At 39.3% G+C, this 15422-nt stretch overlaps 2 protein-coding genes across 3 annotated transcripts; both read left to right on the top strand.

The window, feature by feature from the left end:
• The first annotated feature begins 1544 nt into the window (after positions 1-1544).
• LOC121962877 (myosin light chain 3, skeletal muscle isoform-like) lies at positions 1545-5617 on the top strand. The gene is given in 7 exon segments (XM_042513197.1): positions 1545-1593; positions 1596-1645; positions 2125-2152; positions 3591-3734; positions 4652-4822; positions 4932-5009; positions 5097-5617. Coding segments are annotated over 7 exon segments (534 nt in total). The 5' UTR covers positions 1545-1559; the 3' UTR covers positions 5126-5617.
• A 1667-nt stretch (positions 5618-7284) lies between these two features.
• LOC121962741 (cyclic AMP-responsive element-binding protein 1-like) lies at positions 7285-14959 on the top strand. Of its 2 annotated transcripts, none has more exons than XM_042513027.1 (8): positions 7285-7385; positions 8905-8998; positions 9471-9617; positions 9791-9891; positions 10101-10240; positions 11425-11607; positions 11699-11852; positions 13870-14959. In XM_042513027.1, the coding sequence occupies exons 2-8, from the start codon at positions 8912-8914 to the stop codon at positions 14012-14014; spliced, it is 957 nt and encodes a 318-aa protein (XP_042368961.1). In that variant the 5' UTR covers positions 7285-7385; positions 8905-8911; the 3' UTR covers positions 14015-14959. The 2 variants fall into 2 exon arrangements, with proteins under 2 accessions (XP_042368961.1, XP_042368962.1); XM_042513028.1 differs by lacking the exon at positions 7285-7385 and adding an exon at positions 7545-7561.
• The last annotated feature ends 463 nt before the right edge of the window (positions 14960-15422 follow it).

Here is a 15422-nt window from a genome sequence, read left to right on the forward strand (position 1 = left end):
AAGCTCATTGAGGGACAACAAAAAAGATTTTTAGCGCAAAATAAAATAAAATCTTAAATACACATTTACCAGTAAAAGACCTTAAAAAAGCATAACATTTTCTCAAAGTCAGATCAAATGAGTCTTGTTTTTTAGTCATGTGATCACAAGAATTTCTGGTGTCTGCCCTACAAGAAACATCATTTTAACAGGAGGGACTCACTATTTGTAAGGGGAATAGACTTTGACTTTGACACCTGTATGTGCACAGTGGCCCTAATTTCACCCCCTCTATGCATTTAGGTCATGCATAGAGTCAGCATTGTTAGTTTATTTTTTTTCTGTGCAGAGCGGCAAGCACAGAGATTATCAGCAATATCATTTTACCTCACTGTTCAAGTTTGGTCTTGAATTTTATTAAAAGTCATATTTAAAAGGTCTTAAACCGTGTTATTTGAACGTGTTAATGCCTATAGACAGCGTGCAACGGAAGTAAGTCGGAACTTGAGTTGAGTCATTGTCAAGCTGCTGTATATATTTTGAAGAATGAACGCTCTGTGAGAGTAAACAGAGTGATAAACACCGGAGGATCTACAGCGCTCTCAACAAAAATCTGACAGGAACCATCATTTCTACTCAGTCACATCAAAGTAAGTATAAAAATTTTCTTCATTTTTTTGCATTTTCTTGATTTTGCATAGTTTTATTTTGCAAAGTTAATTTTTATGCATTCACTGCATTATAACAGATTCCTTTTGATATTGTCATCAGCACCATGGAGAGCTCTGTGAAGCAGCTCCGTGCTTGGTTCATTTAACCTGCAAAGATTATGCTATTAAGTCTTTACTTCTGGCTAACTTAACCTATCATTATCACTTTATAACCTCAGTTTCTCTCAGTTGCATTATTGTGCTCAATTTAACTATTAAAAACATTAACTTTGGGATGTATCTCTTACTAATAGGTTGTAGTTGATGAGGTGCATTGATTCTGTGATTTTTTTTTTGATGAAAGGTAATGTCCATTTACCTCATACAGTAGCATTATAAACATATAAAAAGGTCTTAAATAAACTGCCACTCAAAGTTGACGTTTTTTAACACCTGTCTGCTTGGAATCGACTTTTCAGATGGTTTTGCCCTGCTGATATTTCACCATAAGAGGAGGAGCACTCCGACTGTTTAAAAATACCACATTGTAAAGGAGCTCTCTGCTGGAGCCCGTCTGAAGTGGGCCACCGAGTTTTCTGCATTCTCTCTGACACTGTTCAACTGCATATCTCTTCCAGTTGAGAAAAAAGAAGCAAACTTTAAATGTTAAGTCAGTGTAAGCATTTTGTCTTTATAGAAATTAATCAGTTTGAAATCTTAAGACACAGGACATGAAGTCTTGACACACTTCTTTGGCCTTCTAAAAATACCCCTGTCCCCTTCTAAAGGCCTACTCCCACTGCGCGCGGCGCATGGCTCTTCTTTCCGTTTGCCCTAAGAAAGTTAAAGATGTTCCAACGTGTCATCTGATCCACCTCATTAGCATACGTGACGTCGCGTTCCCGGGATAAATAAGAGGGGGCTTTGACCATGGCTCAGGACCACTCTGTCTTGGGACTTCAGCTTTCTTCACCTCTCCTTTCTTTCCGCTCCTCCAGCTCCTCCTCTCCAAAATGGTGTGTACATGGTTGTGTTTTTGGACCCTCTGGTTGGGCAGATGGAGATACTTTTTTTCTACAAGGGATAATTATTTGTGGCATGGGTTTGGATACCATCTCTTGAAAATAAGCTCAAAATCTGGACTTAATTGGCATCAATGAAATCGTGATAGGAAGGAGAAATCAAGACTGGCACTTTTTTGCTCTTAAAAGCTTGTCTATTGTAAATTGTGATACAAGTTCAAAGTTGGAAGTGGCCTGGAACCACCACCTTAAAATACATCCACATTTCTATCAGAGTTAAATTTAAGAACCTATAGTAACATCATCAATCACATATGTTTAGTGTAGTTTTGGGCAGTTTGCAGCAATAAATTCTGGATTTTGTGTGTGCAACTTTTACACTCATTCATTTTTCTGTGTTCTCCCTGTGTGTGTGCGTAAATCTGCGTATTTGTTTGTTTATATGTGCGTTCTTGTGTATTTTCACGTGACAGACCGAGTTCTCAGCGGACCAGATTGAGGGTAAGTGACAAAAATGGCAAGATTCACTCACAAATAGTTTGACATTTTAAAAAAAAAATGTTGTGAGGATCCGGACATTATGCCCCCAAACTTTCCATAGCATTGAATATTTATTGTCACACTAAATCAATGCGGAGTAGCCTCTTGCCCCTTAAACCTTTAGTCCAAATTAACTCCTAAAAGGAGGAAGTAGGGATGAATAAATTTCACAAAGACTGTCATAGGACATGCCATTCCATGGACTTGTCCAGTTGTCGAGGAGAATTCGAGATATGTCTATTCTAAGCCGACCTAGCCTTGTCTTGTGGCTCTCACGCTGCCGAAGCGTTAATCCAAGGGTCAAGGTTTAAGATGCAAGCTTGATGGCGTCCTGTTACACGAGGAATTCAAACCGTGATCTCTGAGCGCCCTCCACTAACCCTTTTGTTCACTGCTGAAAGATGTGCCCTCTATAAACATTACCCTCTCTTTGGTGGAAGGCACCAATATTGTGTATGGAACTTTTTTTTTGTACAGATCTGTCGTTCTTGTATTCACACAAAATTTCCAAATTCAGCATCTTAGAGTTGGAGGCAAAAGTACTTCCTGTCAAGTTAATTGCTTCATATAGACTTTCAATTTGCTTTGCACCCAAAAAGAAAAAAGCGCTGCTTCTGCACATCTTTGTACATTTATACTACGGTGAAACGCATGCACAACATGCATGACAAGGTGTTGATTACAACGCAGTCAGCATTCTTATGTTTAACTCGAGCAGGACATGCGGCCATGCCTCTATATGGCTTGAGTTCGTCTGTCAGGGTGTATCAGTTTGCTCCTGATGTCGCCCTAAATGCCACTCAAATGCAAGCGGAGGCAGGAATGGAGAGGGGGGTCAGAGAGGGCGGGAGTGGAGGGGGTGGAGGGGGTAGAAGGTACAGCTGTTCCTCCTGCTGCTGTTCAGACCATTAATCTGTCAAAAAGGTCACTTTGAGTTGGCTTCCTGGTAGGATTCGTAGAATCTTTGTTCGGTACCTTCCCCTTCGCTGCTTGGATACAGCTGTCGTTTCCAATTATCCACGGACAATGACGGAAGTATGCGGCTTCTGCTGTCTTTGATCCTCCCAGCAGTGTGGCATCACATAGCAGCCATAGCCGACTGAGAACTCTGAAGAATAGAAAACCCAAAGGCGATGGATGTGACGGGCACAAAAAAAACATTACAGACATACCAGACAAATCAAATTCAACTTAATGAGAGCAAGATAAGGATTCTTTTCATGTCCAATAGCCTTTACAAATTTGCAATTTAGGTCTTTCTTTCTGCGCTACTATGACATAGTTTGTAGTTCACTTAAGTTTTGTGAGTGCTACAACTGAGGACATCAAATATTTTTGTCCTTATGACCTTTTTGTCCATTTTTTAACTCAAAGTTCTCTCCTCTCTCTTCCTGAACAGACTTCAAGGAGGCTTTTGGCCTCTTTGACAGAGTTGGTGACAACCAGGTGGCCTTCAACCAGGTGGCCGATATCATGCGCGCTCTGGGCCAGAACCCCACCAACAAGGACGTTACAAAGATTCTGGGCAACCCCACCGCTGATGGTGAGATCCCATTGCATGCATGCAAAATGCAGATATAGGAAGCAAACAAGAGACAAGAGTATTTTGATTTTAATAACTTCTATACGCAGTATTGAAATTTATTTAAATATAGTCTATGCATTTTGAAAATTGGCAAAGTTCCCCTTTAAATACCATTAAATTCACAGGTTTGAAATATTTTCCTTTGAAAAACCATATATCTGAAAGTTCTGTATTCACATCCTTGTAATTAAAAAGTGGATTTAACTGATTTTTTACTTAATCAAATCATTTATGCATTAGATTTGACCAATTAGATTTTAGCAACATGAATCTGTTTTTTTAAATTATTAATGTAGAATTTTTGGATCTGAATTTGTGGACACTGATGAAAAATATATTCAAATTCAGCATTTAAAACTGCAAATTAAGAAACGTCTTTTTTCTAAATATATGTTTTATATTTAAGTTTCAGAATAAAAAAAAACTGACTTAAATTTTCTGAATTTGACTAACCAAATTTTAGTGCTTTGAATCTTTTTTTTTAAATTCTGAAACTTGAATTTTCAGATCTGAATTAGTGAGCATTGAGGAAAAAAATAAGAAATTTCATATTTTATTTCCAAAGAGGTGTAATCAGAACAAATACATTTAGATTAATGTTATTTTAAAGTGAAATATTTCAGTGCTTTAAATTCAGAGGTGTTTAGATTTCACAATAACCTATTTAGTGGCTTTTAATATCAAAATACTTTTGTCTCTTATTGGCTTCCATACAGACAATCGTATACAAAGCTTAAAGACAAATAATTATGAGATAAAGGTAAATGCTAAAACATAGCGTTACAGTAGCTCAAGATAGCGTTTGTCATGTTAGTGAGCACAGCGGAGAGGTCTGTGGTGGTTTATAGTGCGTTTCGTGTGACATTTTCCACCAGACATGGCCAACAAGAGGCTCAACTTCGACGCTTTCCTTCCCATGCTGAAGGAGGTTGATGCCCTTCCAAAGGGTACCTATGACGACTACGTTGAGGGTCTGCGCGTCTTCGACAAGGAGGGCAACGGCACAGTCATGGGCGCTGAGCTGCGTATCGTGCTGTCCACTCTGGGTGAGCTCCCCAAATATAGAAGCGCACAAATATAGTTTGCTTAGCAGGCACGGTGTGTGAGCATGTGTGTGAAATGGAGAGTCTGACATGGATCCTCATGCGTCTACAGGAGAGAAGATGACTGAGCCCGAGATTGATGCCCTTATGGCTGGTCAGGAGGACGAGAACGGCAGTGTGCACTATGAGGGTAAGCTTAAATTTCCTTTAATGCCTTTCTTTTTTTTACTTTTTGATAAATAAGGTTTTAACCTTGTTTGTGGGTTTCTTTCTCCAGCTTTCGTCAAGCACATCATGTCTGTGTAAGAGGCCAGCAGTAGGAGTGCTGAAGAAACTGTAGTTCACCTACAGACAGCCCAACAGTGTTCAGGACATCTACACTGTACCAAAGACCAACCAAGGAAAGACAAGGACTATGTACAAGGGATGTTGAAGCGAACCCATCTTGTTGTTTATTTTGTTTTTCTTTCCATTTCGTCTCCAACCCTCCTCTCTCGGGACATCACCACCATCACCTCTTCATTGTAGACCTCCCATCACTTGGCCTCAACTCCAACCGGGGCGTGTCTCCACTCGCCGCATGGGGTGAGGAACGGGGGAGAAGGGATGACCGCTCATCAAGTGAGGGTAGATCCCTCCCTTCCCACCGCCACCTCATTCAGTCACGCCATCACTGGCCCAGCAATGCCAAAGGTGCTGGAGATTGGTGGTGGAAAGACCGCCAAAAGCCTTCCCTGAAAAGTTTTATTTATTGTCACTCTGTTCATTTCAGAATAAACTTTTCCAACGTACATCCCATCTGAGTTGATTCTTGATCTTTTATTGCCCACATACAGCTGTAGGGATGCTTTAATACAAAGCAAACAGTTTATTGTAGATGTCAGAGATAATGATAAAAAAAATTGACTTTCAAAAGACAAAATAGCATTTGTTCCCTCAAAAATGAGCTGCTAAAATCAAATTCCTTTAATGAACTCTATCTCAGTGTAAAATTTAAGTAAAAAAACCCATTAAAAACACGCAATGTCAACAAGTTAAGCTGTTCCTTTAAATTGTGAACAACAAAGATAGATAAATATACATATCATCATCTTTAAGACGTGTTGATTCAAAATCGTGTTGTTTTCTGATATCAGCAAACATATTTTTGTTGTCAATAGAATCAAGATAATATATTGTGATGACATTTATTTTACATGTATTATATCATATTTCATGTTATTTATGTTTTGTCATCATATCCTGTTATATGTTTTTTGTACTGAATTGAATTAACTGAACTGAAGATAGAATAGATAGATAGATAGATAGATTGACAGATAGACAGATAGATAGATAGACAGAGACAGACAGATAGATAGACGGGGAGGGAGTGTGTATTTTAAACTTTAGTGCCACAGGGTCATTGACATTATGACTTATTTAACTGTTCTTCAGTAAAGGTTAAACCTACTTTTGTAGTTCCGAGGAGTAGCCAGTGAAAGACTACAGAGTGATCCCTCTTGCTTACTCAGACGATCTTTGTCTTATTTGCGAGTAGTCTTCTCCCGTGATGATTGCACTACTTTTTCTTTTTCTTCTTCTGTTGGGTTTTTATGGCAAACTAGGCGCGTCATGGTTACACTACAGTCTACACTAATGTTAATTAGTGTACTAGAATAAACATAAATAAACATAAATCTCTTAAAGGGCTCTGATGTTAATGTAGGCCTAATTAACAATTTGGAACAGCTGTGAAGCAGAGTGATACATGCAGAGTTAAAAGTCCCTGCGATGTTATACTGTATATACATCCAATCAAACTGCTTGGTCAGAAATAACTGTTGTATAAGAAATATGTGCCTAACTTTTAGGTTAAATCAGATGTTAAAATACATATTTGATCTAACTGTATCAGTTTGGAGCCATTTTGATAATCGGTTGTATCCCAAAAAAGTGTTTGTTATGTATGTTGTAATGTAAAATGTAAAAAGTAAGGGGAAAAAAAAACGCTTCACAGCGGGAAAAAAAGTCAATTAAAATCAGTTAAACATCCAGAAAATATAAACAAGATCAATAAGGCATGACAGACAGACAAAAAAGAATAAATAATAATTAAATTTCAAAAAAAGAAGTCACACCCCAGCCATCCCCTCCTCTAAAATGTAAGGAACAGTCCCTAATAAATGATAAGGTAAATGTGTTCTGATATCATGTCGATAGATAGATAGATAGATAGATAGATAGATAGATAGATAGATAAAACGGTCCCTTTTTTAAAATAGATTTACGGTTATACAACTTGGCGCATGCTCAGATAAGTTCGATGAAATCAAGCTTTCCTCGGCTCTCTCCGCGGTTTTCCATCGTTACTTCGGAAACCTTCGCGACTTTCCGGCCTTCTCCGTGCGCACTCGGGTCCTGTCGATAAGGCTGATTTTCGCTGTCGTCGTCTCCCTCGTCCTCCTCTCCGTGTTGTTGTTCTCGGTGACGCGACGGAGGTGTAGCCTGACGCGGTCTCTTACGTGTCGGTCTGAATAAAAGTGGAGCTCCGTAGACCCGGGAGTGACGAAGCGAGTCTGTGTTGGTAAGAGGATACGCATCCGATGTTTGCTAAACAGATAGATGGCTGCCCAGAGAAGTTATTTGCGCCTAATATCCGCACAAAGCCAACAAAGAGATCATGGCGGCGGTGTTGCAGAGGCTCTCAAAATGAGTCAGTCTCTGCAAGGCTCGCTGGCTCGCAACACAACTGAGACATAGGTATTAATATGGGAGTGGGCTTGAATGCTAATTCTTTTCTTAAACGATCTAGAAATAAGTTGCAGAAGCAATTTGACATGGAAGGTTAATTCATGTTAACAGCATTAAACTTAAAAGTTGAACTAAAGCGTTAGTGAAAGTGGGGTGCCCTAGTTGCAAACATAACTGGTATACAATGCATGCAGACATTTCCCTCCATACAGTCTGGAAGCTAGCAACTAATATTATTAGCTAGTCAATGCATTCTTATATTTTTAACCCTTACAGCAAAGCACCACACTGGGACACAAACTGTCAACATAGAAAATAAGTTGCAATAAAGCCTTAAAAATGTGAAATCAACGGCTGCTAAATGTGCTAGCATATAGTGCATTCCTTTGAGCTAGCTTGTTAGCATGCTAACAGAATCAATGAAGCTCATGCTGGTAGCTACATGCTAACTGTAAGTTGTGCTCCTTAGCTAGCGAAGAAGCTAGCTTTAGCATTTGGCGGTTATGGGGACATGCAAGCCTTGTTAAAATGGTGCATGATATTTTATGTTGAGTGTTGTATATCACAAGTGCTGCATGCTTTTATGTGATTAAAGTGATCAGAAAGCCATCCTGTTTCTGCACGGACACCCGTTTACGATGTACTGCAAAGCAATTGTGTACTAGCATGTTAAGCTACGCCACACCCTCCTTTACAACATCAACAAGCACTACCTCCCGAGTGTTTGCTGTGCGTTAAGATTTTGGACAGATCTGGATCCTCACTTATTTGAAGCCTCCAACTTAGTCTGTCGTCAACCTTATAGATATCATCCGTCATTATGATAATCCACATAATAATGCTCTTGAATATCAAATGAATGTTGTTATTCTTAACGTTAAATTTTAAATTCACAAACAAATCACCTCCTAAGTTTGCATCTTTTCTCCTGGAACTGAAAACTATCCACAAGTAATTCAGCTTAATTAATAACATAACAGTGTAAAGCTTTTGGAAAATTATGCAACTTTCTTCCTTGACTCCTCTGAGCGTACCTTTATAGTATTGTAGTTTGTATATCTGTGCCCCTGTTTATCTTTACTTTATAAATTTTTGTTTTATTTTGTGTTATTTCTTTTTTTTAATTTACTTTTTTATTTTCTCATGTACTTTTATTTTCAGTTTTACTATTTGTAGACCGTTTTTTTAATCAGTTCTGTACCTTTTACGTGATTACTTGTCTATGTTTGGTTTTACAATTTAAAAAAAACCTCTCCTGTTAATTATAGGCTTTCTCACTGTTTGTGCTGCACATTCCTGTTTTAATCATGATGATGCAAATTCTAACACACTGTTTCATTGTGTTTTTGCAGATTCTAAATGATAATGGAGGCTGCTGCAGACACACAGCAAAGTGGTGAAACGGCTGTCTCGGAGTCTGAGGTGCAGCAGATCACTCTGGGCCAGGTAATTTTATCATCACTCAAGATGTACATGTCACATTCACGGTCCAAAACAATCTTGGCGTGTTGGCTGACACCCTGTTTGATGCCTGGCGTATTATGCACAGGCACAATTCGTCACAGCACTGCAAATCTAGCAGATGATTTGAGATTACTGACAGCAAACTGCAGCTTTCTCCAGCACGTATATGAAGTTCATCTTTTTCTACCACCTAGAGTAGCAGGTGGTCTTCATAATCCTGCCAAAGACTAAATTTACTGACATTTTTTGAGTGGCAAGTGTTAATTTGGGACCCTGGTTACAATATAAGGTACACAATCACTGTCTGGAAAGAAGATTAGTGAATACATGGGCAGAAGACGTTGTTAGGGGAGTTTCTCCTTATTCGAGGCAAGGGTCAAAAACAGAGGCAGTTTTTTGATATAGAGCTAGATAAATACAACAAGTGTATGATTGTGGGTTGTCATGTTTGCAGGCGTCCATAGCAGCCGGCCAGGTGACATCCAGTAGTCCCACAGTCACCTTAGTGCAGTTACCCAATGGTCAGACAGTCCAAGTGCACGGTGTGATCCAAGCTGCTCAGCCCTCCGTCATTCAGTCCCCACAAGTCCAAACTGTACAGGTGAGAGGAGAAAAAAAATCTTGTATTTGTTATTGCTTTAATACAGTGTTTATAACCATCATTAATATTTATTTGTAACAAAACAATTCCTTTTAATTGACGTTATGGTATTTAATTCAGTTTTTTTCTTTGTTGCATCAGCCGTTTAAATTAGATTATAATAATTTTTGCAGATTTCAACTGTTGCTGAGAGCGAGGACTCTCAGGAGTCTGTAGACAGTGTGACAGATTGTCAAAAGAGGAGAGAGATCCTGTCCAGAAGACCTTCTTATAGGTTTGTATGACACTTCACCACATTTGCATGTCGTTGATGAAGAGCTCTTCAGTCCAGTACAAACATTTGTCCCATAAATGTATCATTGTGATTGCCTTTTTATCTGCATGACTTGTGTTAGTTTGAATGCTGGTTTATTTATGACAGGTTGTTTTTTAAAATGGGGGGTAAGTATACTGAGATTTCTTTGTGATTGTTCTCCTCTACAGGAAGATTCTGAATGATTTATCATCAGATGCTCCCGCAGTGCCTCGAATTGAGGAGGAGAAGTCAGAGGATGACTCGGCCCCTGCCATCACCACAGTCACCATGCCCACTCCCATCTATCAGACCAGCAGTGGCCAGTACAGTGAGTACTTTGTGATACTGTCATACAGAAGCTGCTGTTTGGTGTTGAAACATGCAGGATTGTTTCTTTTTTTGCTATGTGCAATAAATGTGTGTCTGTACTGAGGCAAACTGAATTCAGAGGCAGCTGGAAACAAAGTCTTGATAATCACGTGTGTACAGGGTTGGAAATTAACTGTTTTGTCCATCTGCTGCTGTGGCTAGCAGATTCCAATAGAGCCACTCTTGTTTTTGTGGCTTGTAAATGAAGCAAATCTTATTAATTATTTTCTTATCGACAGACTAGAAATAACAGCTGTTTTTTTTTTTTTTTTGTTTTACCTGGAATCAGAAACTGTCTGACATGCAACAAAGTTTGTCTCAGACACATATGAAAGCTCATGTTGATGGGAAACATGAGAGTGATGCTACACTGCACAGAGGGATTTTCCACTTTAAGTCAGTATAACAAAATGAGACAAAAATGAGATAGGCATTGCTGCTGTTCACAGTGTGAGCTGTATACTATAAAAAAGTATGTAATCAGTAATGCGACACATGTTCAGTAAAGGAAACTGTTATTGGATGGATGGATTCAGTGTTTCTCCTGGGATTTTTTCCAGCAGAGGTGGTGAAGTGTGTGGCTTTATTTTGCACCCGCTGGAGGATATTTAGCTTGTTCACTGACACGAGAAGATCTTTAGACACTTTTTTCTTTCTTTTTTTAAAGCTGTAAATGTCGAATTGGTTTTTTTTCTATATGTTTTTTAATGCTTCCTATACCTCATATGCTGTTACAATCACTCCTGCATGTTGGGGCGGATGTAACATTTGAGATCTAATCTTTCACTAAATATTATGACTCTTAATATAAAATCAAATGATGTATTAAAAAGTAGAAACCTGATACAAGTTACCTACATAGAAAATGTCAAGAGCTTTTTGAGTAATGACATCAAAGCAAAAAATTGTTAGAGTTGCTCCTGGTCTCTCCTAATCAACCCTGCCTTTTCAGTCGCAGACAGAGTGACTCAAATTTGGCTGCTTGAAGTAGAGATGGCGAGATAATTGTGCATGTGTTTCCCCTACATGCATGCATGCACTTTTCCTGCATGAAACAAATTGATTTCCATGTCCTGTGGGCTGGATTTGGTGTTTATCACTTAGACTCAGTTAAGACTAACACACGACAATGTTCCTCTGCAGTTGCCATCACCCAGGGTGGGGCCATCCAGCTGGCCAATAACGGCACAGATGGAGTTCAGGGCCTGCAGACACTGACCATGGCCAACGCTGCTGCAGCCCAGCCTGGTGCCACCATCCTGCAGTACGCCCAGACAAGCGACGGGCAGCAGATCCTCGTGCCCAGCAACCAAGTGGTTGTGCAAGGTGGGGAAGTAATCCCACATCAAGGAAAAAGTCCATCAGAGTGGATCATGGGAATTTGTCTTTACTGTGTGTCTTTGTCTTTGTATGTCAGCTGCCTCCGGTGATGTCCAGGCCTATCAGATCCGCACAGCTCCCACCAGCGCCATCACTCCTGGGGTGGTCATGGCGACCTCGCCTGCTTTGGGGACAGGAGGAGGCACTGAGGAGGTCACACGCAAAAGGGAGGTCCGACTTATGAAAAACAGGTACGTGTATTATGAGGGTGACTAACCGTGAGGGCCTGCTTTAATATTACACACACGCGTATCGCTCTGTGCTGAAAATTCTCTTTTCACAATCAAGCTTATAAACATAACTCCTAATCATAAATATCAAATATTCATAATTTTTTTGAATTTTTTACCCTTTAAATGTCAGGTTATTGTCATGATGCCACTATGTTTTTAGATGGAAAAAAGAAAAAAAAATGTGTATAATATACTACATGCTAAGTAGATTTTCTTTTATTATTATAGTCTGGGATATATTGTATACTGTTTATAAATATTTTTTTGTGCAGTGTCAAATACTCACATGCTCTGCACACAAAATGTGCTTTTCAAAACCAGGCTATAAAAAATATTATTCATAAATATGATTTTCTACTTTCACTGAGTTTATTATTTTTAACCAACATGAGTCCTAATTTCAAATATCAAAAATGCATTAATTTTCAGAATTTTTAAATGTCTTTTTTTCCCCATGATGCCACTATGTTTTTAGATGGGGAAAAAATAATTATTTTCAATATACTACATGCAAAGTAGACTTAAAAGAAAAAAGATTACAGCTTTTTGATGAAGCAGCAAAATTATAAAAAAAAAAAAAAGAAAAAAAAAGAATGAAAGCATGTAAAATGTACCAAACAGTCCTTAAGGGCAACTGGTGTGTACTTTTTGTTGATGCAGTAGTGTTGCTATAACCAAGAATACCAGTAATGTCCCAGTTCTCTAGTTTTGCTCTCCAGGGACGTTCATATCAGCCCTCCAGCGCCTCATTGCACCTCCTCTGCAGGTGTGCATCAGACCACACTCTGCTGATGTCGTGATGTTTCAAACTAAGCAGTCGAGAAAGATTGTAGATGTGATTGAAATGAATGACTTGTTATCAGACTTCAGCAGAGCTTGATAACGAGCTGATCATTTGAATTAGGTGCGTTGGAGCAGGAACACATCTACAACAGGCAGGGCAGTTGTACCTGAGGACCTACACCGGTTTAGGTTATATCACCATTTATTCTAGCCAAAAATCAGTTACAGTATGAATTATGTCAAAGGGGACCTATTATGCTTTTGGGGTTTTTCGATTGTCTTTATTGTTTTGTGTATCATTTTTGTAAAAGGTCTCCTAAGAAATAAAGTCCAAGCCAAAGGGAGCTCTCTCCGTTTGGCTTTGCTCCTAAGCTGCCTGAAACAGCTCGTTTGAATTTCACTGTTTACTTCTGTAACTAAAACAGTACGAACAGCCAGCTGACCAATCAGAGCAGACTGGGCCTCTCTGGAGGCGGGACATAAGGTCAGACAGACTGTTTCAGATAGAGGTGCTGCAGCAAAGGGTAGCATGAGACACATGATGTGTTTTTTGAACATTAAAGCATGTGAACCTATTCTAGTAGACCCCCAAAATACAAATTTGATCCAGAAAATGAGCATAATAGGGCCTCTTTAACAGTAAAATTGCTCTAGTAGGAGTAAAAACGATTGTGTCACATAACAGCTAGTATTAGAGACACACATCGCCTGTTTAATTTTACAAGTGAAATGTAAAATGAAGTTCTATATATCCTCAAAGTAATATATATTATTCCGATATTATTATACAGTTAATTTACCTGTTGGTCGGGCATCAGCATCAGTTTTGGATCCGGTTTAGAGGCCAGACTTCTGCTGTGGTTCCTAATTCTCCAGATAATCGTCTGGTGGTGATTTCTGACTAATTTTAGCAGCAGTACTGCGAGCAGTTTGATTTTGGCCAGTGCCATATTTTGTCTCCTTGGTCCAAACTGAAGTAGCGTAGGTAAGCGACATGTATGTACCTGTCCCAGTCCTGCTCTTAAATCGCTTCAGCCCTTGAACACTTACAGCTGCACATTTCCTAAACACCACACAAGTTGCACCTTGAGGAAGACCTCAGGGCGTGGTGCAGATATTAGGACAGGGCTACAGTGTACTAAGATGCCTTATTCACAGCCAGATTCTCACACATGGTCATACTGTCACACAGGGAGGCAGCCCGTGAGTGCCGCAGGAAGAAAAAGGAGTACGTCAAGTGTTTGGAGAACCGTGTGGCCGTGCTGGAGAACCAGAACAAAACCCTCATCGAGGAACTCAAAGCCCTCAAAGACTTGTACTGCCACAAATCTGAGTAGAAACGTCACCGATTGCCTGCCAGGGGCTCGTCAGGTGCCTGTCTGTCCCCATGTACAGAGACTCAGCACAGAGCCATGCATCTGGATGCCACTTCTCCCTTTTCTACTCTTTTGCTTTCTTTTTAAAAAAACTGCTGAAATAAATCTGTAAAGTGACTCACGTGGAATAGAAAAAACACACCCCCTGCCACTTCAGCGATTTGAAATCAGTTCCCATCAGTTTCCCATAAAAGGTGATTCAGAACGGATGTGGAGGAGCTGCACAGGGTCTCGTGGTGAAGTGAGAGCAGATGGTGAGGCTGTTCTTTTTTTTGACGCCACCAAAGGGAAGCATTCCAGTCACTGGTGCCTGGACAAACTGGGCGACATCACCAGCAACGGGGAACTGCTCGATTACCATCAACAACACGAACGGAACTTTTTACAACAGTTTAATCTCCCCAAGACACTTGGATCATTTGGAGAGATTACTTTGTGTGCAACGTTTGTAATCGTAACTCTTGCATTAACATCTGTTACTTACTAATGCTTTGAACTGTAGATGGGCTGTCATGGACATTTTATCTTTTAGCTGTTTTGTTTTATTATGTATTGGATTATCTGCTTGCATAATGCCATTGACTTTTTTTTTTTTTTTTACTTTATTTTGCCTTGATATGACATGAACAAAAAAGCTAAATCACGTTGGGTTGTACAATTGTTTTCATGGTTTATGCAGCTTTAAGATACATGGCGAAGAGTCAAAATCTCTCTCTCTCATGCATGTTCCCGGTCATATTGCTAAAGGCTCATTGTTTTTGGTTTCTATCAGTGTTCACAAAAACGTTTGGAAAAGCAGGATGAATTACAAATGAGATGCAGCTCATGCACCAGTATATATGTATGTAATTATGTATTGAAAAATTAATTGTTTTGCATCATGGTTTTTTTAATCCATTTTTTAAATTCCTGGATTATTTTTATATTTAAAAACAAAAATAATGAGCCTTATTTGTTTTTCTATTGAAAGAAATACTCAGTGTTTCCCACAGAATTAGAGTGTGTTTGTCGCAGTAGCTAATGACTGAAAACTTCATCAGCATCATTCTGTCCCCTCTCTAAATTCTTAGGTTTTTGTGGGTCTGTGAATGCAGCGCAGGCGGAGCTCTCCATGAGTTCTTTTATTCTTCAGCAGTAGTTTGTGACTCGGAAGGTGGATAATTGATCTGGTGGTGCGTTCAGAGTTGATCAGGTTGATGCGAGTGAATGCAAACTTTTAGACGCAGCAGAATGAGATGTTTTTAATTGTGGCGGGCCGACAAAAATAAATGAGTTTGTGGGAAACTCTGAATACTTTGTCTCTGTAATTCGACACAATTTTTTGTCGATGTATGGCCCATCAATGGAATTATGGTTATTGTATAATTGA

This window comes from Plectropomus leopardus, chromosome 24, assembly GCF_008729295.1.
Source record: "Plectropomus leopardus isolate mb chromosome 24, YSFRI_Pleo_2.0, whole genome shotgun sequence".
Classification (NCBI taxonomy): domain Eukaryota; kingdom Metazoa; phylum Chordata; class Actinopteri; order Perciformes; family Serranidae; genus Plectropomus; species Plectropomus leopardus.

What these genes read in the sequence shown, in the direction of transcription:
- LOC121962741 (XM_042513027.1), top strand. Translation starts at nt 8,912, where the DNA reads ATGATAATGGAGGCTGCTGCAGACACACAGCAAAGTGGTGAAACGGCT. An exon ending in GACCAGCAGTGGCCAGTACA is followed by an intron (nt 10,241 to 11,424) that starts GTGAGTACTTTG and finishes GTTCCTCTGCAG; the next exon opens with TTGCCATCACCCAGGGTGGG. An exon ending in GTCCGACTTATGAAAAACAG is followed by an intron (nt 11,853 to 13,869) that starts GTACGTGTATTA and finishes ACTGTCACACAG; the next exon opens with GGAGGCAGCCCGTGAGTGCC.